Source organism: Muntiacus reevesi, chromosome 2, assembly GCF_963930625.1.
Source record: "Muntiacus reevesi chromosome 2, mMunRee1.1, whole genome shotgun sequence".
NCBI classification, from domain to species: Eukaryota; Metazoa; Chordata; class Mammalia; order Artiodactyla; family Cervidae; genus Muntiacus; species Muntiacus reevesi.
The window spans coordinates 53,116,980-53,141,757 of record NC_089250.1 but is presented as its reverse complement, the minus strand read 5'-3'; the positions used below and the strand labels follow the sequence as shown (position 1 = coordinate 53,141,757).

General features: G+C 49.7%; 1 protein-coding gene across 1 annotated transcript in view; it reads left to right on the top strand.

Moving 5' to 3' along the window:
- NTSR1 (neurotensin receptor 1) overlaps nucleotides 1-24,561 on the top strand; it is a 46,031-nt gene extending 21,470 nt beyond the window's left edge. Inside the window, exons 2-4 of the mRNA XM_065919685.1 lie at nucleotides 19,914-20,115; nucleotides 23,238-23,328; nucleotides 24,312-24,561. Of these exons, the coding sequence (XP_065775757.1) occupies nucleotides 19,914-20,115; nucleotides 23,238-23,328; nucleotides 24,312-24,561 (543 nt within the window). The remainder of the gene's footprint in view (nucleotides 1-19,913; nucleotides 20,116-23,237; nucleotides 23,329-24,311) is intronic.
- The last annotated feature ends 217 nt before the right edge of the window (nucleotides 24,562-24,778 follow it).

The window sequence follows — 24,778 nt, the reverse complement described above, 5'->3', positions numbered from 1 at the left end:
ACCCAGCGATGTGACAGGTGGTCCAGGCTTTGAGAGGGCGGGTCCACTACCCTCTGATGGAGGCTCTCGACTCAGGTCTCAGGTTATGATGAAGGTTCTGAGCGGGGTAAGCAGACCTCCAGCAGGGATCAGGACTGTGACGAAGTTGTGATTGGTGTGTGTCAAGCACTGTGACAGCCCAGACACGATTGCCCCCCACTCCTCGCATCACTGATGAAGTTCTGAGAGCTGACTCTGACCTCTCCCCCACCCCACGGCCACCCTCAGGGCTGAGTGCTGTCCCCACTGTCCCCGTTTATGGAGAAGGAGACTGAAGCCGGGGTGGGGGGGGGGGGCGGGAAGCCGCTCACTCTGCCTCTTCTCCTGGGTGCTCCCACCCTTCCCAGCACCCTGTCCTCATGATTTAGCTCCTTGGCATAACTCCAGTTCATTTCTGGAGCTGGGTAGGTGATAGGGCAGGACAGCGAGATTTCCTGGGGCGCACCTTGTGGCTTTTCCCCCCTCCTTGGAAATCTTAGTGCATCTCGACACTTCCTGGGGTGTGGAGAAGGCCAAGGTCTGTTTCTGAAAGCTGTGGCCCCAGACACAGGCTATCCTGGGGTCCCTGCTGCTCCTTCAGTGTCCCCCAGAGGGGCTGCCTGCCCACAGTTCCTACTGGGTGGCTTCATCTTTTAGCACAACTTTGCTCATGACTCCCTTTAAATGAATCACTAACTTGACCTTGTGCAGGTTCTGACACATCCTATTTTAGGGGTGACCCTGGGGTTTGAAGGGTGTACTTCTCTCTCCCCTGCAGGCCAGAGGTGGGACCTGAGGAGGGGGTGAAGGCATCACGGGCTGTGGGGTGGACGTTTCTGGAAACTGCTCTGCAGGGCTTCTCATAAGAGCCTCGAGCTGCCCTTTGCAATGCAGTGTCCAGTCTGAATCCCAGGGACTTTCAGTGAAAACTACACATTTGTGACTCCAAAGAGCTTGTAGGAAGCAGAAACAACAGCACCTCACTCGTGCTTTTTATTCTGGTTGCTTGTTGAAATAGTAATATTTTGAATAAATTAAGTTAAATAAAAATCCATTAATGAAATTATTTCCACCTGTTTCTACTTTGTTAATGTAGCCACTGGAAAATTGTAAGTCATTTATGGCTGGCACAAGCCAGGCTGTTCCATTGTGCTGTTCAGCCACAGACGCTGCCAGCAGCGGGGAGGAAGTGGCCTGTCCATGCGTGTGGGAATCTTGTGTGTATTTGGGGCCATTCTCCAGAGTCTGCCCAGGCCTCCCCAACCCACTGCTACTAGGGCCCCCACCCACCCTGTGTGGAGATGGTTCATCCCTCCCTTTGCCATCTGTTATGGACTGAAAGTGTCCCCCCAAATTCCAAAGTTGAATCACTGCCCCTAGTCATGGGTTAAGGGGTGGGGCCTTTGTGGGGCATCCCTCGTGATGGGATTAGCGCCCCTATAAGAGGCCAGAGAGTCCCCGCCCTCTTTATGCTGCAGGGGAACAGGGAAGGCAGCCTCCCCCAAGTCCATCTACACTGGCACCTGGTGTCACCCTGTGGCCCCCAGAGCTGTGAGAGATTGATTCTATCATTTACAGGCCACACCGTTAGGGTGGCTGGGGCGGGAGAGGGGTGAAGGGGAGCTTGTACTCATCTGTTCAGTGTGTGAGTGACTGGGAGCGCTGCGTTCAGTTCCTGGGCAGCCAGCTGGGGGTGGGGTGGGGGGAACAGGAACTCAGAGACACACACCATGCCCCAGGGAACAGCTCACTCTTGACCTCTCCATCCTCTGGGGCTTCACCACTGCCCACCTGGCCTGCTGGGGGCTACAGGGAGGCCTGTTCCTGCTTGGTGCTCTGCACTGGCCCCGCCAACCCGGGCCAGCCCCATTCATAGTTATGCAAATTGCCGTAATTGCAGGCAGGAGGTGGGGCCTCTGGAAGCCTGTCTGCTCCATGCCAGGATGCCACGGTTCAGCTGGATCTCACTTCTGCATCAAAACCCAGTGTCAGCGGCTTGACACACCCCCAGTCTAACAAATGAACTGACTATGCCTTTGTGACAAGTGCAGGGCTGGAAGGGGGAATTTAGTTCCTTGCATGGTTGGAGAAAAGATGCAGGCAAAATGGCCCCAGGATGAGATGCCCACTGCAGGGAGACGCGCCCCATGGGCTGTCGGCCCCCACCCTCCTCCACAGTTCGAGGATGGGATGGTGGCTGTGCCCCTAGAACCTCCCCAGATGGCAGCCCCCCTGCCCATCACTCTCTGGAGCGGTCACCCTGGGGAACTGTCTCCATCTGCTCTGATGGACCAGGCTGGAGGCTTCTACCAGATTCCAGGTACTGGGGCTGACCATGTCTTTTTTTTTTTTTTTTTTTATGTATTGTTTTACTGAAGGATAATTGCTTTACAGAATTCTGTTGTTTTCTGTCAAACCTCAACATGAATCAGCTGTGAAGTGAAGTCACTCAGTCGTGTCCGACTCTTTGCAACCCCATGAACTGTAGTCTACCAGGCTCCTCTGTCCATGGAATTTTCCAGGCAAGAGTACTGGAGTGGGTTGCCATTTCCTTCTCCAGGGGATCTTCCTGACCCAGGGATTGAACCCGGGTCTCCGGCATTGCAGGCAGATGCTTTACCATCTGAATCCGCCATAGGTATACATATATCTCCTCCCTTTTGAACCTCCCTCCCATCTCCCTCCCCATCCCACCCCTCTAGGTTGATACAGAGCCCCTATTTGAGTTTCCTGAGCCAGACAGCAAATTCCCATTGGTGATCTATTTTACATATGGTAATGTAAGTTTCCACATGTTACTCTTTCCATACATCTCATCCTCTCCTTCCCATACATCTCATCCTCTCCTTCCCTCTCCCTGTGTCTATAAGTCTATTCTCCATGTCTGTTTCTCCATTGCTGCCCTGTTAATAAATTCTTCAGAACCATTTTTTTAGATTCCATATATGTGCGTTAGAATACAATATTTATCTTTCTCTCTCTGACTCACTTCACTCTGTATTATAGGTTTTATGTTCATCCACTTCATCAGAACTGACTCAAATGCATTCCTTTTTTACGGCTGAGTAATATTCCATTGTGTATATGTACCACAATTTCTTTATCCATTCATCTGTCAAGGGGCATCTAGGTTGTTTCCATTTTCTAGCTACTGTAAATAGTGCTGCAGTGAACAATGGGATACACGTGTCTTTTTCAACCCTGGTTTCCTCAGGGTATATGCCTAGGAGTGGGATTGCTGGGTCATATGGTGGTTTTATTCCTAGTTTTTTCAAGGACTCTCTATACCGTCTTCCATAGTGGCTGTATCAGCTTACATTCCCACCAACAGTGCAAGAGCGTTCCTTCTTCTCCACACCCTCTCCAGCATTTATTGTTTGTAGGCTTTTTGATGATGGCTATTCTGACCAGTGTGAGGTGATATTTCACTGTGGTTTTGATTTGCATTTCTCTAATAATGAGTGATGTTGAGCATCTTTTCATGTTTTTTAGCCATCTATATGTCTTCTTTGAAGAAATGTCTGTTTAGGTCTTTTTCCACTTTTTGATTGGGTTGTTTGTTTTCTTGGCATTGGGTTGTATGAGCTGCTTATATATTTTGGAAATTAATCCTTTGTCAGTTGTTTCATTTGCTATTATTTTCTCCCATTCCAAGGTTTGTCTTTCCACCTTGTTTATAGTTTCCTTTGCTGTGCAAAAGCTTTTAAGCTTAATCAGGTTCCACTTGTTTACTTTTGTTTTTATTTCCGTTACTCTAGGAGGTGGGTCATAGAGGATCTTGCCTTGATTTATATCATTGAGTGTTCTGCCTATGTTTTTCTCTAAGAGTTTTATAGTTTCTGGTCTTACATTCAGGTCTTTAATCCATTTTGAGTTTATCTTTGTGAACGGTGTTAGGAAGTGTTCTAATTTCATTCTTTTACATGTAGCTGTCCACTTTCCCCAGCACCATTTATTGAAGAGGCTGTCCTTGCCCCATTGCATATTCTTGCCTCCTCTGTCAAAAATAAGGTATCCATAGGTGCATGGGTTTATTTCTGGGTTTTCTATCTTGTTCCATTGGTCTGTATTTCTGTTTTTGAGCCAGTACCATACCCTCTTGATGACTGTAGCTTTGTAATATAACCTGAAGTCAGGAAGGTTGGTTCCTCCAGCTCCATTCTTCTTTGTCAAGATTGCTTTGGTATTTGGGGTCTTTTGTGTTTCCATATGAATTGTGAAATTTTTTGCTCTAGTTCTGTGAAAAATGCCATTGGTAATTTGATAGGGATTGCATTGAATCTGTAGATTGCATTTGGTAGTATAGTCATTTTCACAATATTGATTCTTCCTACCCAGGAACATGGAATATCTCTCCATCTGTTTGTCATCTTTGATTTCTTTCATCCATGTTTTATGATTTTCTGTGTACAGTTCTTTTGTCTCCTTAAGTAAGTTTATTCCTAGATATTTAATTCTTTTTGTTGCAATGGTGAATGGGATTGATTCCTTAATTTCTCTTTCTGATTTCTCATTGTTAGTAAATAGAAATGCAAGTGATTTCTGTGTGTTGATTTTTTATCTCGCAACTTTGCTAAATTCACTGATTAGCTCTAGTAATTTTCTGATACCATCTTTAGGGTTTTCTAGGTACAGTATCATGTCATCTGCAAACAGTGAGAGCTTTACTTCTTCTTTTCTTATCTGGATTCCTTTTATTTCTTTTTCTTCTCTTCTTGTTGTAACTAGGACTTCCAGAACTATGCTGAATAATAGTGGTGAAAGTGGACACCCTTGTCTTGTTCCTAATCTTAGGGGCAATGCTTTCAGTTTCTCACCATTGAGAATAAATGTTTGCTGTAGGTTTATCATAGATGGCCTTTACTATGTTGAGGTAGATTCCTTCTATGCCCATTTTTTGAAGAGTTTTAATTATAAATGGGTGATGAATTTTGTCAAAGGCTTTACTATATATTGAGATTATCATATGGTTTTTATCTTTCAATTTGTTAATGTGGTATATCACACTGATTGATTTGTGTATATTGAAGAATCCTTGCATTCCTGGAATAAACCCAACTTGATCATGGTGTATGAGCATTTTGATGTGGTGCTGAATTCTGTTTGCTAACACTTTGCTGAGGATTTTTGCATCTATGTTCATCAGTGATATTGGCTGGTAGTTTTCTTTTTGTGTGTGTTGTCTTGTCTGTTTTTGGTATCAGGACAATGGTGGCCTCGTAGAATGAGTTTGGAAGTGTTCTCCTCTGCAATTTTTTGAAAGAGTTTTAGAAGGACAGGCATTAGCTCTTTCTAAATGTTTGATAGAATTCTCCTGTGAAGGCATCTGGTCCTGGCTTTCATTTTGGGGGAGATTTTTGATCACAGCTTCGATTTCAGTGCTTGCAGCTGGGTTGTTCATAATTTCTATTTCTTCCTGGTTCAGTCTTGAAAGATTGAACTTTTCTAAAAATCTGTCCATTTCTTCCAGGTTGTCCATTTTATTGCCATATAGTTGTTCATAATAGTCTCTTGTAATCCTTTGTATTTCTGCATTGTCTATTGTAACCTCTCCTTTTTCATTCCTAATTTTGTTGATTTGATTCTTCTCTCCTTTTTCCTTGATGAGTCTGGCTAAAGGTTTGTCAATTTTGTTTATCATCTCAAAGAACCAGCTTTTAGTTTTATTAATCTTTACTGTTGTTTCCTTCATTCCTTTTTCATTTATTTCTGCTCAGATCTTCATGATTTCTTTCCTTCTACTAATTTTGGGATTTTTTTGTTGTTCTTCTTCTTCTTTTTCCAGTAGTTTTAGGTGTAAAGTTAGGCTGTCTATTCGATGTTTTTCTTGTTTCTTGAGGTAGGATTGTATTGCTATAAACTTCCCTCTTAGAAATGCTTTTGCTGCATCCCATAGGTTTTAAGTTGTCATATTTTCATTGTCATTTGTTTCTAGAAATGTTTTTATTTCCCTTTTGATTTATTCAGTAACCTATTGGTTATTTAGAAACATGTTGTTTAATTTCCATGTGTTTGTGTTTCTTACAGTTTTTTTCTTGTAATTGATATCTAGTCTCATAGCATTGTGGTCAGAGAAGATGCTTGATACAATGTCAATTTTCTTAAATTTCCTGAGATTTGATTTGTGACCCAAGATGTGGTCTATCCTGGAGAATGTTCCATGTGCACTTGAGAAGAAAGTGTATTCTTCTGCATTTGGATGGAATGCCCTGAAGATATCAATGAGATCATCTCATCTAGTGTATCATTTAAGACTTGTATTTCCTTATTAATTTTCTGTTTTAATGATCTGTTCATTGATGTGAGTGGGATGTTAAAGTCTCCTACTATTATTGTGTTACTATCGATTTCTCCTTTTATGTCTGTTAGTGTTTGTCTTATGTATTGAGGCGCTCCTATGTTGGGTGCATAGATATTTACAGTTGTTATGTCTTCCTCTTGGACTGATTCCTTGATCATTATGTAGTATCCTTCCTTATCTCTTGTAATCTTCTTTACTTTAAGGTTTATTTTGTCTGATATGAGGATTGCTACTCCAGCTTTCTTTTGCTTCCCATTTGTGTGGAATATATTTTTCCATCCTTTCACTTTCAGTCTATACAAGTCTTAAGGTTTCAACTGGGTTTCTTGCAGACAACATATATATGGGTCTTGTTTTTGTATCCATTCAGTCAGTCTGTGTCTTTTCGTTGGAGCATTTAATCCATTTACATTTAAAGTTATTATTGATATATATGTTCCTATTGCCATTTTCTTAATTGTTTGGTGTTGATTTTATAGATCTTTTTTCCCCTCTTGTATTTCTTGACTGTATAAGTCTATTTAACATTTGTTGTAAAGCTGGTTTGGTGGTATTGAATTCTCTTAACTTTTGCTTGTCTGAAAAGCTTTTGATATTTCCATCAATTTTGAATGAGATCCTTTCTGGGTACAGTAATCTTGGTTGTAGATTTTTCCCTTTCAGTACTTTAAATACATCCTGCCATTCCCTTCTGGCCTGCAGAGTTTCTGCTGAAAGATCAGCTGTTAAGCCTATGGGATTTCCCTTGTATGTTACTTGTTGCTTCTCCCTTGCTGCTTCTAACATTCTTTCCTTGTGTTTATTCTTTGTTAGTTTGATTTGTATGTGTCTTGGCATGTTTTTCCTTGGGTTTATCCTGTATGAGGCTCTTTGTGTCTCTTGGACTTGATTGATTATTTCCTTTTCCATGTTGGGGAAGTTTTCAACTATAATCTCTTCAAAAATTTTCTCATACCATTTCTTTTTCTCTTCTTCTTCTGGGACCTCTATTATTGGAATGTTGGTGTGTTTGATATTGTCTGAGAGGTTTCTGAAACTCTCCTGTTTTTTTCATTGTTTTTACTTTATTCTGCTCTTCAGAAGTTATTTCCACCATTTTATCTTCCAGCTCACTGATTCATTCTTCTGCTTCAGATATTCTGCTATTGATTCCTTCTAGAGTATTTTTAATTTAAGTAATTGTGCTGCTTGTCTCTTATGTTTATTCTTTAATTCTTCTAGGTCTTTGTTAATTGATTCTTGCATTTTCTCCATGTTGCTTTCAAGGTTTTTTATCATCTTTACTATCATTATTCTGAATTCTTTTTCAAGTAGTTTGCCAATTTACTCTTCATTTATTCAGACTTATGTGTTTCTAGTTTGTTCCTTCATTTGTGTAGTATTTCTCTGCCTTTTCATTTTTCTTTCTTTTTTTTTTTTTTAACTTATTGTGTTTGAGATCTCCTTTTCCCAGACTTCAAGGTTGAATTCTTTCTTCCTTTGGTTTCTCCACTCTAAGTTTGGCCCAGGGGTTTGTGTAAGCTTCACATAGGGTGAGATTTGTGCTGAGTTTTTGTTTGTTTGTTTGTTTTTCCTCTGATGGGCAAGGCTGAGTGAGGTGGTAATCCTATCTGCTGATGACTGGGTTTGTATTTTTATTTTGCTTATTGTTCAGATGAGGCATCCTGCACAGGGTGCTATCGGTGGTTGGGTGATGCCTGGTCTTGTATTACAGTGATTTCCTTTGTGTGAGTTCTCACTATTTGATACCCCTTAGGGTTAGTTCTCTGGTAGTCTAGGGTCTTGGAGTCGTGCTCCCACTCCAAAGGCTCAGGGCTTGATCTCTCATCAGGAACAAAGATCCAACAAGTGGTTTGTTATGGCAGTAAGTGAGATTCAAGCAGATATGCAAAAACAAGAAACCAAAGATGAACCCCAGACAAATGCAGTTACAAAATCAGGCAAATAATCATTAAAATAATGGAATATACACATATACATATACACCCATGAGCAAAGTCAAAACAGTCCAATAAAAATAAAGTACAATAGATTGACCCAGCAAACAAAGGAAATAAAAAATTATATTTACCAGTTAAGAACAAAACTAACTAAAGCACAAACTGGAAAACAAAACTAAAGCAAGGTGCCAAGTGGGGAATAAAGCAATGAAAACAAAACTAACAAATATGTTGAGAGGAAAGGAAAGAAAGAAAAGAAAGAAAGAATAGATATGCAAAGTTAAATAGAGGTAGATAAAGAAGATTTATATACATTGAAGATTAACTGCAAAGGGAAAAGAATAGTAGGAAAGGCAAACAAAGGAATAAATGTAGAAAAATATATGCTAAGTTTAAGAAAATTAAAATTTTAAAATAGCAAAAAGGAAAAAAAGGGAAGAAGAAGGAGAAAAGGAAAAAAAGGATCATGTCCTTTTGCTGTCTTCACTGGGTGGAAGGGCAGGGTCTCCCTGGGGCCTCTAAGCCCATCATGGGGCTCCACCCTCACGACCTCATCAACTCCCGGAGGCCCCACCTCCCAATATATCGCCGTGGGGGCTGGGATTCAGTGGGTGGATTGGGGGACACATGTTCAGCCTACAGCAGTCACCCCTCTGTGTAGGGCTGTGTAGGGCTGCAACCTGGGGGTGGGAGGTGGGGTGGATGCTCTGAGGCACTGTGCGAGGACTCTGGGCCTGGTCTCTGCCCTCCAGTGTTTGTAATTTTGTGAGGGACAGAGAGTGAAATGGTTAAACAATGACAAGAAAGTGCAACCAGACACAAGTCTGTCTGGGAGGGGAGGCTCTCCCCAACCTGCCCACAAACAGGTGCAAGGCGCTGATGGGGAGCCCATGGCCTGGCCCGGCCCCTGACCCCCTGCAGCCCAGGGTCCTCACGCCAAGACAATGCCTCTGCTGCCCCCTTCAAGGCTGTCATCCCGTGCACACTTTAATTAATGTAAGGCTGAACTGAGGGTAAAAGACATAAAATAAATGAATGCACAGGCAAGAGAGGGCTGTTTACCCCACCGTGGCCCATGAGGCTGAGGCTGCAGAACCAGATCCCACCCGGGGGCCAGGGGGCACGTGTCCAGGGAGCCGAGGCTCTGGTCAAACCCCATTTCTGGCTCAGAGATTTCTTCAGCTTTCTTCAAAGGTGTCTGGTCTAAACACCAAATTTGGACTCCATGTTCAACTGCCCTCTTGATCAGAGTCTAATTTTTAGAGCCTGCTATCAGCCAGATCTGCTTGCTCTCCTCCCTCCACAGAAACCAGAGAGGGGTGACTGTCGAGACCCATGTCGGCTGAGGGGAAGTTTGTTTAGAAACATGCCCCCTTGGTGGTGACACAGATTGGGGGACATGGGGTCTGCTCAGGACCTGAGGCGCAAAAACTGGACAGCTGGAACCTGATGGCCTTCTCAGAGGCCACTTGAGGGGGAGGCCAAGGCCTCAGTCATGAAGCATTTCTGTCAATGAAGTCACCATCTGGGTCTTCGTGAGCCAACGTCACCAAACCACATTGGTCCCCTCACCCACATGCAGTAAAGCCAGTCCAGTGACAAGGAAAGTGCAGGGTTTACTGTTGGTACCAAACCCAGTGTCCAGGGCAGCTGGTGCTGAAAAAGCCTGAACTCCCTGATGGATTTCAGGGGAGCATTTTAAAGGCCAGCTGAGAGGAGGGGTGGGCGTCTCAGGGTTTGTGATCAGCTCCTGCACAATTCTCTGATTGGTTGTGGGGAGGTGCCGGAGCAGGGTCACTGGGATTCAAATTATCAGTCCTCCAGCTCCAGGAGGCTTGGGGGCTACGAGCGTGAGGTCCTCAAGTAGTTGCCATCTTCATCTGGTTTCAGCATCTGTGCCACAACTCGGGAATGTGCATCAGGTACTGTTATCTGGTGCTTCAGAGATGAGCTAAAGCAGAGGTTGTGAGGGGTTTGCCTCAGGAAGGCGTCCCTGGTGACTCAGTGGTAAAGAATCCACCTGCCAATGCAGGAGATGAGGGTTTGATCACAGCATAGGAAAGATCCCCTGGAACAGGAAATAGCAACCCATTCCAGTATTCTTGCCTCTGTCCAGAATCCCATGGACAGAGGAGCCTGGCAGGCTACAGTTCATAGGGTTACAAAGAGTCGGACATGACTGAGCAAACTAACCCTTTCAGAAAGACCTCAGAGTGTCCCGCTTGGTTGCAACAAAGGGCTAAACAGGACTAGACATGGAAGACAGCTGTGCACACATGCAACTCACACACACACTCACATAGGCTTGCATAGACACACAGACACACATGCACAATACACCCACTGAAGTATGACTAGTGTCTGGGGGCTGGAGGGAGGACCACTCAGACCCCGTCACAGCATGGACCCCTTGCAGGACACCTGGCGTTCATCTCGACCTGGGCTCTGCTGCATGGGCCCCTCTTGCAGTCCCCTCTCACGGTCGATTTCACAGTCACTTAAGCTCATTCAGCAGCCAGCTCTCCTCTGTCAAGCTTTAATTACATGCTGCTGGTTTTTCAAGTCAGACCCACAGTTTAGATTTGTTGGTTCATAGGAAATACAAGCAAAAGAACCCCACCCTGCTACCCACCCCCCTTTCTGTGTAGTGTGACCGGAAGGGTGGGACATCACAGGTAGTATCCAGTTTCATTTGTAAAACCAGTCCCCTCCTGGCCAGTCAACTGCTGGCAACTTATCCCTAGGACCAGAGTCGATGAAGAAATTTAAAAAACAGTCCCCAAGTTCTGGGGTCAGACAGCCCAGTCAAATGACACAAATGACCCCTGTCCAACATTCCCACCACTCCCCCCTGTCTTCACAGGACTTCTTGTCAGTGCTAGGGGGTAGAAAGAAAGAAAGTGAAGTCACTCAGTAGTGTCTGACTCTTTGCGACCCAGTGGACTGTAGCCCACCAGGCTCCTCCGTCCATGGGATTTTCCAGGCAAGGGTACTGGAGTGGGTTGCCATTCCCTTCTCCAGGAGATCTTCCTGACCCAGGGATCGAACCCAGGTCTCCTTCACTGGAGGCAGACGCTTTACCATCTGAGCCACCGGGGAAGTCTCATTTGGGGAGTAAGGGCCCATGAAAGGTTGAGGAGAGGAACTATAGGTAAAAAAAGGAGGGTGCTGGAACATTCCAGAAGAGAAACAAAGCCTGTCCCTGCTCCTCCATCCATGGCCCCCAGGCTGGGAGGGGGCCAGCTGCCCAGGGCACATCTCCAGGTAATAGCCTGAGTCACAGCCACCTCGAGTTCTTTTGAGGAAAGAAAGGGCTGATGAGCCTTGAGTGGGGCATCAGTAAGCCTCTCAGTCCCTGTGAGCTGCTGGTCTGGCTCTCAAGAGAGCGAAGCTCCCCTGGGCACCAATCAGCACCCACCCTGGCCCCGGCTCTCAGGCACCCAGGGCCTGGGTCATGCAGGGTCCTTCTGCAGCTGGGGACTGGCCTGGTCTGCTTCCATCCCCTGATCTTCCAGGTGGACCAGCCACCCTGTGTTTATAGGCAGGAGGCAGTTCCCGTCTGAGAAGGGCACGTGCTTGGGTGGCTCTGCTCTTCACTCTGCTTCTAGAAACAGGAATCACCCTTCAGGATCCCCCACACACACATGCAAAGGGCAGGGAGCCATGCGCGCCTGGGCCACCCACAACACGCAAAAGCCAAGCCTGCTCCCTGTTGCAGAGGGCCCTGCATCGCCATAAGGAGGACAGCGCAGTGGACCCCATGTGGTCACGCAGTCAGGGGTCTCTTGGGGGTTGGGGAAGAGTGGTCTTCATCAGTTACGGGTGTGGGGGAATGAACTTCTGGATGCTGGCCAGGCCCCCCAGTTGTTCTCTCTCACTTCACTGATGTGAGGCAGCCAGGCCCACCTGCACGGGTGGGGGCTGAGTGGGGTGGGAGTGCACCGTCACTTCTAAGGCACCCTCCCTCCTCATCACAGCCATCCAGGTGGAAGCCCCAGAGGTCTGGCTGAGGGGACCCCTGTGTCATTTCCCAGGGCCAAGCCCAGAGCACAGGGTGCCCCCCATGCCCAGGGGTTGGTCACCTTGGGAGAAAACTAGAGCCAAACGCTGGTTGAGTGGGGTCTGGGGGGACGTGGATGGCCGCTCTCAGGCTCCCTCCCTGACACCGGCCACTCGGCTCTGAGTCCACCGTAATCAGATTGCCCTAAGCAAGGACAGAGCTCTAATTCTATTGAGAGCAGCTGAGACTCAGAGTTCAGAGCCTGATGTCCACAGGGAGCACAGTGACCACACGTCAGTAGGTGGTAATTTGAAATTGGAAAGGAACAGGATATTTGCTGAGCTGCCCACACAATTACATGGCCAGAAAACACTAAAAATTGTGGGGCTGGAGAATCAGCTGCCAATGAACTCAAGGTAGGGCCACTCTCACCACCCCTGGAGGTGGAGGACTAGGTGAGGGGCAGTTGCCCTGCAGCAGGGGCACCACTCCTTCCTAGGAATCCCTTTCTGGAATACACTGACACCAGCTTGGACCCCGGTACCGACAGCACAGCGGTGCCCAGTCCTACAAGACTCACTCTCCAGCACAGCTGGGGAGTTTGCTCAATTCTCCAGAAATCCACTCCCCATGCCTACTGGCCCTAGAGGCTCTCAATTAAGGCCAGGCCTCCAGGTTTTCCTGGCCCAGAGCCAAGACCGTTCTCTGATGGCTAAGTTCCTTCAAGGTGCACATGGAGCCTCCAATACATGTGTAGCATCGGCACCACTGGTAATCCTGAATCAAGCTGTGGTCCCACACAGCAGGAAAGCTCAAACAGGAGGCTCGGCAATGACCACAGGGGCTCGTGTGTGGATAGTGGGGAAACAGCAGCCTGTTCTTACTGTCTGGGAGCCGCCCTGCAAGGCAGACTTTGTTGCCATTGTGGTGTGAGGTGTGGGCGGGGACAAGAGCCATGATTCCATGTAGGTGCCCAGTGACCACCAAGGTACCTTCCTGCCCACATGCACAGAGGTGGGGGCCAGGCCCGGGGTTAGACCTCCAACCCCCGCCCTGTGCCCATCCTGGTCAAGGACTTTTACAGCCCTGTTGGTGGCTAATCAGCAGACATCCCACTGATCTGAATATTTTAATGGGCTTTTTAGCCAAGAGGTGTTTGAAAACATGGCAAACAGGCATCCAGCCCACAGATGGTTTTGAAGCAGTTTTGAGAGGGGCTGGAATGACTGGAATGTGTCTTGCCACCCCAGCTTCCACACCCAGAGTGATGCATGAGCCCCTACCAGCTCACAGCCAAGTCCAGGCCCCAGGATCTGGCCTGTGTGCTACTGAGGGCAGGGGTCCCCTCCTCTCTCCTCAAGGATGAGCACGGCTGACCCAGCAGGGGTGGAGAGGCAGGGGTGGTGAGAGGCCATTTCCCTAATTCAATTGAGGGTCTCCTGGAGCCGGGCTGGTGCCATCATTGCAGCACAGCCGGGAGCAGACAGAATGTGACTACCCGGAAGGGCGGGTGGGGGAGGTAGCATGTCTCCGTGGCTCCAGCGCTCAAGAGGGGAAAGACTTGCACAGACAGAGCTGCAGCCTGCATAGGCAGCAGGGCACTTGGTGAGGCTCCTGTAGAGGTTACAGGCTGCTCATCTGCCCTTCATCAGAGGTCACAAAGAGTTTAGGAGCAGTGAGGACAGTGTGGAGTGTTCCTGATGGCCCCTGCCCCCAGCTGGCCCTATTCCCCCCACTCAGACCCTCCCCACCCCAATCTCTCCAGTCTCTCTCCCCACCAGGCCAGCGGTCAACGGGAACTGTCCGTGGTGCTGAACCCTGAGGCTCTCTGGGGCTCGAGCATTCTGTCCACTCCGAGTCGCTGGTGACCCTGGTCCACCCTTTCCCAGAAATTCCAAGCCAGAAGACATGCATGAGAGCCAGGGTGGAGTATAAGGCAGGCCAAAGAAAGAGAGAATGATGGATGGAGGTTCAGTTCTGAAAGGAGTCATGGCCTTTGCACTAGAAGGTGTGCTCAAAGTTCTGCAGTTACCCAAAGTGTCCCCTTTGGGAATCTGGGTTGGGGCATGTCCCCCCCTGAGGCTTTGTGGATGAAGATGAGGTCCCTCCACTTGCCCACCACTAGTGGGTGCTCCATTCACTTACTCTCTGCTCACAGACCAGCCCCACGATGCAGGTGAGCGCCGGGATGCAGGTCAGATTGGGCCTGGGCTTTGTCTTCTGTAAAATGAGAGTAACAGTAGTTTCTCCATGCACACTCCACAAGGTGACCCGTGCACAGTGTTAAGCATGGGTCTGGCTGATGGAAAGCATCCGTCAAGGGTTATGATATGTATCATCTAGAAAGTGGAAGTTAGAGGGACTTAGAATGTTCTCTTTTATACTGAGCCAAATTCTGCTACCGGAACCACCTAACAGTGAGGGACTGCACTGTGAGGAGCAAGACCAGTGGCCAAGCAATCAAGCTAAGCCCAAGGTGCACCCAATCTATGGAGCCCACTCCCCAAAGTGCCCTTTCAGGAACTAAGATGACTGACTTGGTGCCTCAGCAGCACAGGCAATTCTGGGGGAGGCTCAGACATTCTGCTCTGTGGTCAGCACTGACCTGACCCACAGAGCAGCAGACCTCGATGTTTTCTGTCTTCTTTCCCAGACTTGTCTGCTGTGGACTGTGCACCCTCTTGGAGGGGTCCCAGCAATGTCTGGAGTATCTGGGCACCACTGAGATAAGGGATGATGGAGGGCAGTCACCCCAGATGGTGTCAGCCCCAGAAGATTATGGGTTGTGTCACCTGAAAGGACCTTTCTGCCATCCCAGACCCAGTGTCCTGCCCCTGAAGTGAGAGTGGATGTGCTGAGATCAGGTCCCCTCCACCTACAATACCCTGCCCCAGGGAAGCAAGAGAGGTGTGTGATTGGCATGTCACCATGGATGCAGGACCTGGGCAGTGGTCACAGGATGCATGTTCATTCCATTCGTTAATTTCATTTAAGGTCAAGAGGACATGCCTGGAGTCCCCAGCACCCAGCCCTCTCCCTGGGTCGGCCTCTGTTAGGCTTCTCTCCAGGGAGCCACCTGGTGTGGAGCTGGCCTCTTACTCCACAGAGATGCCAGCTGCTCTGTTCTTGCTCTCCTCACTAAACCATGACCTTGGCCCTCCCTGTCGGTCACCCTGTATTGACAGCACCCTGTGGTGCAGATACATCATAACATCAAGAAGCCCAGGCAGTGGGTGTTGAAGATGTTCTGGGTTCTTGCTTTCTGAGCAAGGCTCTGTTGAGTGATGGTGACACACAGGGACCCTGCAGTGACTTACATCACTGTTCTGCCTTGGGAAGCGGCTGAGGGGAGGGGAGGGCTTCCCAGGTGGCGCTGATGGTAAAGAATCTTCCTGCAATGCAGAAGACATGGGTTTGACCCACGAGTTGGAAAGATCCCCTGAAGGAAGGCAAAGCAACCCACCCCTGTATTCTTGCCTGGAGAATCCCTTGGGCAGAGGAGCCTGGCGGACTGCCATCCATAGGGTCACACCAGTAGGATACAGCTAAAGCAACTTAACAAGGATGCACACACATGGGGAGGGGACTTTCAGCATTTGCTGGGTGAGGAGGGTTTGTTCCCCAAGGCTAGAAGGAGGTGGTCCCTAAACTCTGAGCCTGGCTGGGCTGGTCGCCTGCTGGGAGTGACCTCTGCTAAGCCAAAGAGGCCATCCCAGCAGCTCCACAGTGGAAGTTCAGACAGGAAGTCCCTTGTCTCCACCTCCCCCACCCCCCGCAGCCTCAGAAGCTGCTGCACAAGCTGCTGGGTTTTGCCAACACCCTGAGCAGTGTTTTGCACCTTCCCACTCACCACGGGCTGCTTGCTGAGCTGTGAAGCTTGGGAGTCCAGGGGCTGGCTCTTTACTAAACACAATGGGATCAGCTAGGGGGAGATAGGCAGCATAAAACTAGCTATGGCTTCTCAGAGAAAGAGTGCACAGGACAACAGCCTTGAAGGGGGCAGCAGAGGAGTTGTCTTAGTGTGAGGACCCTGGGCTGTGGGGGTCCAGGGGTCAGGCCAGGCCATGTGCTTCCCATTGGCACCTTGTACCTATTTGTGGGCAGGTCAGGGAGAGCCTCCCCTCCCAGATAGACTTGTGTCCTGTTCCACTTTCTTGTTATTGTTTAACCATTTCACTCTCTGTCCCTCACAAAATTGCAAATGCTGGAGGGCAGAGACCAGGTCCAGAGTCCTCGGGCAGTGCCTCAGAGCACCCACTCCACCCCCTCTCGCCCCAGTCTGCAGCCCTAGTCCTGGGTAACCCAGTGTGAATTCTGCTTCTGGCCCTGAGCCTGGCACTGTCATTGTCTCTCTGTTAGTGATGAGAATGCTGAGGCCAACATGCCCCTCTGGGACCACCTGAAGTCAAAGCTAACCAGTGGACAGGTCAGGGGTCCTGCAGCTTCCTGGCGGTCCTGCCCGACTCAGGAGTTTTCAGCTCAGGGATGTAGACCCCAGAGGAGTGGGGCAAGGACTCATCTCAACATGTCACTCAGAAGACCATCCACCCCCAAGCAGGTTGCCCGGTGTGGTTGGAGCTTGCCCAGTGGTCTTTCAGGCTGTGGCAGAGTGTGCCTGGCCACCATCTCAGAAAAGACAGGCTCCGAGGTGGAGAGGGGCAGCTGCCCTGCACCAGGACCCGGGCCCTCCAACTCTGCAGACTGTATCCTCCTGGCTCCCTGGGATGGGGATCTGGTCCCTGTTCTCCACACCCTACCGTCTGAAGCGAAAGAGGCAGAAGGCCAGGGCCATAGTTGAAGGAGTGTTTGGAGGGTATGGTGGGACAGGAATTTCTCCTGGGACTGAGAGAATTTTTGTTCCACCACTTAACTTTTATAGCAGAATTTTCCAGCAGTGTAAACTACTTAAAAAAAAAAAATTCCAACAGTATATCATGATAGTTAAAATTTCATAATTTCTCCTAGCAGAATTTTAGCTTTTATTTCTGTGTTCTAATCTTTGCTTGATCTTGATTGTGTGTGTGTGTGTGTGTGTGTGTGTGTGTGTGTGTGTGTGTGAGATCTCTGTGAGTCAGGGTACACGTTCCAGGAACTCATTCGGATTGCCTTAAGGGAAATAAAGGAATATTTATTTTGCACAGGAAGGACTGAAATTCTGGGAAGAGTGACTACAGGCAGAGCTGGATCCAGGAGCTCAGTGTCCCCAGGGTACTTTCCTTTCCCCTGTTGTGGGGGTTTCACTGTTAGTCAGGTCCTTCCCTCACAGGTGAGAAAATAGCACCAATGGCCACAAAAGCAGTTTCCTACTCAGCAGCCTCCCACCCTCAACAAGAGATGAGATCTCTTTCCTGAACATCAGGTCTGGGGCTGATCTTCAGAGGACAAGCATCATTAGTGCAGAGGTGAGCACATACCCTGCATTTGTCCAAAGAGAAAGCACCTGGGCCTTATGGAATGTGCCCATTGGTCAGGAATCCAGAGGGGTGGGGGAGTTCCTGGGCAGCAGAAGGAGGTCCCAGGAAGGGGCAGTGGATGCAACAGGCCCTGAGTGCCCACCCCCAGCTCTGCAGCCTGTCACCATCTTCCCCCACCACTTGGATGCTGCCTCCACCATCTACCATGTTTGCCTCCTTGGGAACATTTCAGGCCTCTCTTGCCCCCGTGAATTGTTTGCACCAAGCAAATCTTGTACCATCTCTGTTAGTGATCTCCTATAGTGAGTAAGGCCTCCTGCCCCAGCTGACCTACCATCCTTCCCTCCAGAACTGTCCTGGCCACTCTTACATTGTTTTTTCCAGTTGAATTTTAGAGTCTGCCTCTCTGTCCCCACATAGTCTCATGTGTCATTGGGACAAACGCATAGATGAGGCTGAGGTTGAGCCCTCCACACCCAGGCATCTCTGTCTGGAAGGAAAGGCCCGGCTACTCCTCCTTCCCCCTCTGTCTCTCCTGTGGCCGCACTTCCAGTGTTTTCTGGATGGTTTGCACAGGGCAGAGCAGACTCACTCCTCTTTGTTTGTAGCTGGGAGTGGGCTGCTTCCCTGTTCCCAGAAGTGGGGTGTAGAGTGCAGAACTGGGTGAAGCCTGAGCCCCCATCCGTGCTGGGAACCCTGGCAAAATGAGGCAGACCCCTGGCACCCCCACAGTCCAGGCTGGAGGGGCAGGGGAAGCCTAGGGAAGGCACCCACTCTGGAAGCCTCTGCTGGCCAAGCCTCATCCTCAAACCTCTATTGGGGGGCTGAAGTGCTGGGGCCCTCACCCCACCCTGGAACGTCAGGGTCAGGGCCTGGACTTCTTCCAATTCAGGGATCTGCTGGGGCCTCAGGCCAGACCCCACAACCCACCAGCCTGGGCCCTGGTCCACCGCTCACAGCCCCCATATGTGGCTGTTTCACTGTCTGTGCTCAGCGAGGTGTGGTATTTCAAATGTTTTGACATTTAAAATCTGTGTTGGGTACATTCATTTTGTTTAAATTATACCCGGCTGTGGTGACTCATGGGAATTGATTTGTCTCCTGGGCCTGCACCCCTACCCAGCACCCGGCCCAGAGCTGCCCCTCGGCTTCACCAGCCCCTCGTTGTCCGAGTTTCCAGACCTATCCTCCAAACTCGGTGGAGCTGAGCACTCAAAAGACAGAGCCAAATGCGATTTTACACCAGAGGGTATTACTCCTGACTTCCCTTATGGCTCAGAAGGTAAAGAATCTGCCTGCAATGCAAGAGACCCGAGTTTGATTCCTGGGTTGGGAAGATCCTCTGAAGAAGGAAATGGCAACCCGCTCCAGTATTCTTGCCTGGAGAATCCCATGGGCAGAGGAGCCTGGCAGGCTACAGTCCATGGGATCAACAAGAGTTGGACACGACTGAGCAACTAAACTACCACCACCACTGGGAGGTGATGGCGGATTCAGGACCGTGGGAGACCTGCTCCCCATCACTGGTCAGGGTCACACACATCCACTGGAGGTTTGTGTCCCTATTAGGAACAGCAGTACTTTCTCAGAGAGGCCACAGCCTCTCGGGCTGAGCAGGTGCCTGCGAAGGCAGGTCTCAGCCTAGTATCACTGAAGGACCAGGCTCTGGCTCAAGTTCCCATCTGAGCCGGTGATTTTAGCGAGACCCTTGGCACCTGGAGACTCGGTCTCCCCAGAGGCCGAGAGATGCGGAAGATGGAGGTGCCAACAGGAAGTGCTCTTCAATGTGCTGAGAGGCAGTGGGGGACGGGGCAGTAGGGAGGGTCCTTGCTTTGTGTCCTAATGTGAGCTGTCCATGTGCAGGATGAGGGACACTGGGTGGACCGTGCTGAAGAGAGGTCAGGTGGGGCCGCAACCTTGTCCAGACCTGGAAATGCAGAGCCTAGGCCCTCACCACAGCCGGGACGCCCCAGACTGGGCCCTGTGCTGGGTGCTCCCTGAGGTGGCAGAGAGTCCGCGAACCCTCAAGCCAGCAGACAGAGCTGGCCTGGAGATGGGCAGATCCAGGACTCCCACATCCAGCCGCTGAACCTGGGCCAGTGCACGGGTGAGCACCAGGGCACATCTCCACTTGGGGCTCAGGGACACCCTCCTCTGTCTCTCTGAGGGCCAGCAGGCAGGTGGGCCCCAGGGCGCATCCCCACCCAGGTCTCAGGGCCACCCTCCTCCCTCTCTCACAGATCAACACCTTCATGTCCTTCGTGTTCCCCATGGTTCTCATCTCCATCCTGAACACCGTCATCGCCAACAAGCTGACCGTGATGGTCCGCCAAGCCGCTGAGCCGGGCCAGGTGTGCACCGTCGGGGACCAGCACAGCTCCTTCAACATGTCCATCGAGCCCGGCCGGGTCCAGGCCCTGCGCCACGGCGTCCGGGTCTTACGTACGTAACTTCTGGGCCCTGGGGTGGGTGTGGGGGCGAGCTCGGTACCACAAACAGGGAGGTCTAGAGAGCTGGGGAACCGAGGATGTCAGGCTGAGGCTTGGAGTGCCAGTTCCTCTGGGGATTGGGCTGCTCTTCATTTACTCACTCGTCCACCCACTCACTGATTAGCAAGCCTCCAGCATGGCTCTAAATCAGTTAGTTTGCTCACAAAGCCGGAGCTGCAGAGTTGGGGTCCCCATGCATGCCAGGCAGTCGAGTGCCAGCTAAAAAGGCCAGAGGTGCCGTCCCCCCTCACAGCTTCTAACAGGGCACCCTGAAGTCCTGGAGGGTCACGTGGAGTGGACCCTCTGTTTCTGTTGGTTGTGAGGGTCCAGCCTCCATCCATCTGTTCCCTGGCCTGGTCTGGGCCTGCAGGTGGCATCATGCGGAAGGGTCCTCAAAACCACCTACCCCTCCCCACTCTCCTGAGGCAGCCCCTGCCCACTCAGCCCCCCAGAGCACCCACCCCCATCGTCCGCCAGCCCCAGCAGCCACCCTCCCATCTCCTGCTCTGCCCCAGGCTGCTGGCCCCTCACCGTCTGCAGCCACTGGTCTTAAGAGGAAAAGGTCCCAGCAGCTCTACCCAACAGGAACATGATGCCTGCAGGCCTCACATGAGATATTAAATGGTCCAATAACCATGTTTTTAAACAGTAAAAAGAAACAGGTAAAATTCATTTTGTTTGTTTATTACTCCAATATTTCCCACATATGATCTTCTCCGCCTCCATCTGTGTCCTGTAAATGTTGGGAGAGTCGCTTCGGGCGTGTTTAGCCCTTGGCCTGACTCTGCAACCTGGTTTCAGGTGACCAGCAGGCAAGACCACAGCATCTGTATCTGCTGTGTGTGGGCAGGCTTTCTGGAACTCCTGGTGCCTCCAACCCCTGTTTTCTGCTGCTTCTAGCAGGCAGTTCCCTTGACAGGGCCTCCCCACCCCAGGCCTGCAGTCTCCGGAGACCCCCCAGTGAGGGTCTCCAGGGCCTGTGGGGTCAGGACAGCAGCCAGGGTGTGGGCCCCAAACCCAAGACCCCCACAGATGCCTCTACAACCCCAAGACAATGACACTACCTCAGGGACCACACTTTTCTCTTCCCCAAGACAGCACAGTCAGCCCCAAGTTTTCCCAAGCAGTTGACTTTTTATTGCTCTTTTTTTCATTCTTGTAAAATATACCCAGCATAAAACTTACCATTTTGACCATTTTTAAGTGCACAGTTTGGCACCTGTATAGACACTCGTATCACTATGGGGCCATCACCACCATCCCTTCCTGCCTTGTAAAACTGCAACTCTTCCCATTAATAGCAAGCCCTCACCACTCCTCCATCCCCTGACAACCACCTTCTGCTTTCAGTCTCTATGAATTTGACTCCTCTAGGGAACTCATATAAGTGGAATCATACTGTATTTGTGGGTTTTGTGACTGGTTGGTTTATTCACGTGATGTAATAGCCTCAGGGTTCATCCACCTTGTAGCCTGTGTCAGAATTTCCTTCCTTTTTAAGGCTGAGTAATATTTCACTGGATGCAAGGGCCACATGCTTATCCATCCTCCACTGATTTCAGCTCCTGTGAAGAGTGCCATGAGGTGCTGGTATCTGAGTTCCTGCTTTCAGTTCTTTGGGTATATATGTGTGTGTATATACCCTGGAGTAGAATTGCTGAATCACATGGTCATGTCTGGGTTGGGAAGATCCGCTGGAGAAGGGATATTCTACCCACTCCAGTATTCTTGGGCTTCCCTTGTGGCTCAGCTGGTAAAGAATCCACCTGCAATGCTGGAGCCCTGGGTTTGATCCCTGGGTTGGGAAGGTCCCCTGGAGAAGGGAACAGTTACCCACTCCAGTATTCTGGCCTGGAGAATTCCATGTATATATATGGATATATGGACTGTATATAGTCCATGGGTTGCAAAGAGTCCAACACAACTGAGTTACTTTCACTTTCACAGCACTTTCATAGGGTCATTGCGTGTTTAAGCTTTTGAATTAGAAAATATTTTTAAACAGCCATACTATTTTCTAAAGTGGCTGCACCATTTTACATTCCCACCAACAGTGCACAAAAGTTCCAGTTTCTCCATATCCTCCCCCAAATTACTATGTTCTGGTGTTTTACTATTTTTTATAATAGTCATCCTATTGAATATGAGGTGGTATCTTACTGTAGTTTTGATTTGCTTTTCCTGGGTGATCAGTGGTGTTGAGCATCTTCTCATGTGTTTATTGCATATTTGCATCTCTTCTTTGGAGAAATGTCTATTCAAGCCCTCTGCCCACTTGTGAACTGGGTTGCTTGAGTTTTGTTGTTGAGTTTCCCATGTATCCAGGATATTAATCCCTTATCAGGTGTGAAGCAAACATTTTCTCCCATCTGTAGGTTGTCTTTTCACTCTGTCAATTGTATTCTTTAATACACAGTTTTAAAATTTTTATCCAAATTATTTATTTTTTCCCTTTGTTGTCTTTGGTGCCATCACCAAGAAATGATTTTCAAGTCCATTGTTGTGAAAATTTTGTTCTATATTTTCTTCTAGGAATTTTATACTCATAGCCCTTATGTTTAGATCTCTGATACATTGTGAATTAATTTTTGTGGATGGTGTGAGATTAAGGTTCAGCTTCATTTTTTACATGTGGGGATCCAGTTTTCCCAGAGCATTTGTTGAAAAGAGTCCTTCCCGCCTTGATCTTGGTACCCAATAGAAAATCATTTGAGCATTTCTGGGAGGGCTTATTTCTGGACCCTCCATTTTGACCCATGGGTCTATATGTCTGTCCTTATATCCGTACCACTCCATTTGGATGACTGTAGCTTTGTCGGGGGGAATTGAAGTCAGGAAGGACGAGTCCTCCTGTGTTGTCCTTTCTCAAGACTGTTTTGGCTATTCAGTATCCATTGAAATTCCCAATGAGTTTTTCTACTTCTACAAAAGATGTCATCAAGACTTACACAGAAATTGCACTGAATCTGTAGATCTGTTGGGTAGCACAGTCATCTTAACAGTATTAGGTCTTTCAATCCGTGGGCACAAGACCTCTCCCTCCAGCTCTCTGAGGTCAGTGTCTCCATGTCTCAGGTGCCGTGGTCATCGCCTTCGTGGTCTGCTGGCTGCCCTACCACGTGCGACGCCTCATGTTCTGCTACATTTCAGATAAACAGTGGACCCCGTGAGTACAGGAGGCAGGGGCCAAGGGGGTGAGGCTCAGGATGGGGGCACGCTCCCCAAAACAGGTGGGGGTGGGGCACTGAGAGGGGCAGCTCAGGGTAGGGGTGAGAGTCAGTGTCCCCCAGCAGGCTGTGATGGGGCGGGGGTAACAGAAGGCCGTGGAGGGACAGACACCCATGGAAGCTGCTTCAGAAAAGGAAAGCAGGTCCTAAGATGGTCAGCAGGTTTGGGGGAGTATGGAAAACGAAAGGAAGGGCTGGCCCTGCTGGCTGTGGGTGGAGCAACCATCAGGGCCCCTGTACCACCCCCACCCCCAGCCTGGAGGACTCCTCTACCAGGAAGACCTGGGGCTCCAAGAACATCACGCCCATGCTGTGACTTTCGGGCACTGGCATTCCCATGATGGCAGTCTGAACTCTGCTGGGTGAGCTCCTCTGCACAGCGGGCTCCAGGTCAAGGGTCATGGGCTCTTCCAAGTGACAGGGAGCCTCTGGGGAGGGCACAGCTAGGCTGAGTGAGGAGAAGGTGCAGGGCGTGGAGCATAGCCCCAAACACAGGGTTTCTGAGACTCAGGGCTGCCAGGTGAGGGAGTGATGTCCCTGTGCATGGAGGCAAGCAAGTCAAAGTGAGGTGCACAACTGTCTGAGCTGTGTGGAGGGACTTCTACCCTGGCTGTTCCATTGAGGCCAAGCCCCAGCTGAGCCTGGCAGCCCTGGGGAGACTGGGATCTTGCAGAGGAAGGGCACGCCCACGGGGCAGCAGGGAAAGGTGGAGACTGTGGCCCAAGTGAGCTGCACACCCTGCCTTGGGAGGGCGGCCGCAGCTCAGCTCAGCAGCTCAGCTGGCCGGTGCTGGACAGGAGTGTATACAGAACAACCTCTCAAGAGAAATCAGAGTCCTGGAGGTTATTATGAAATATCCCCACATTGGCCAGGGCCACCCTGTGTGTCTGGGCCCACCGACCTGAGCGTCCTCTCCCCCCAGGTTCCTCTACGACTTCTACCACTACTTCTACATGCTGACCAACGCCCTCTTCTACGTCAGCTCCACCATCAACCCCATCCTCTACAACCTCGTCTCTGCCAACTTCCGCCAGATCTTCCTGTCCACCCTGGTCTGTCTCTGTCCCCTGGCGGGGCGCAGGAGGAGGGGGCCATCCTTCTCGAGGAAGGCCAACAGTGTGTCCAGCAACCACACCTTCTCCAGCAATGTCACCCGGGAGACATTGTACTAGCGCCGGGCAGGCTGGGAGGGAGCTGGGAGGGGACCAGGATGGGGTCACTCAGCCTCCACCCCCCTCCACCCAGCACCTCGGAGCTGGAGGGAGTCTTTCCAGGGCCTGCTCCCTGGCATCCAAGGTCCAGGACCCGGCACCCATATCCCAGAGGCCCCATTTCTTTTCAGCTTCTCCTCTCTCCCCACCACCCCCCTTTCCTCCTCTTTGAAAGCAA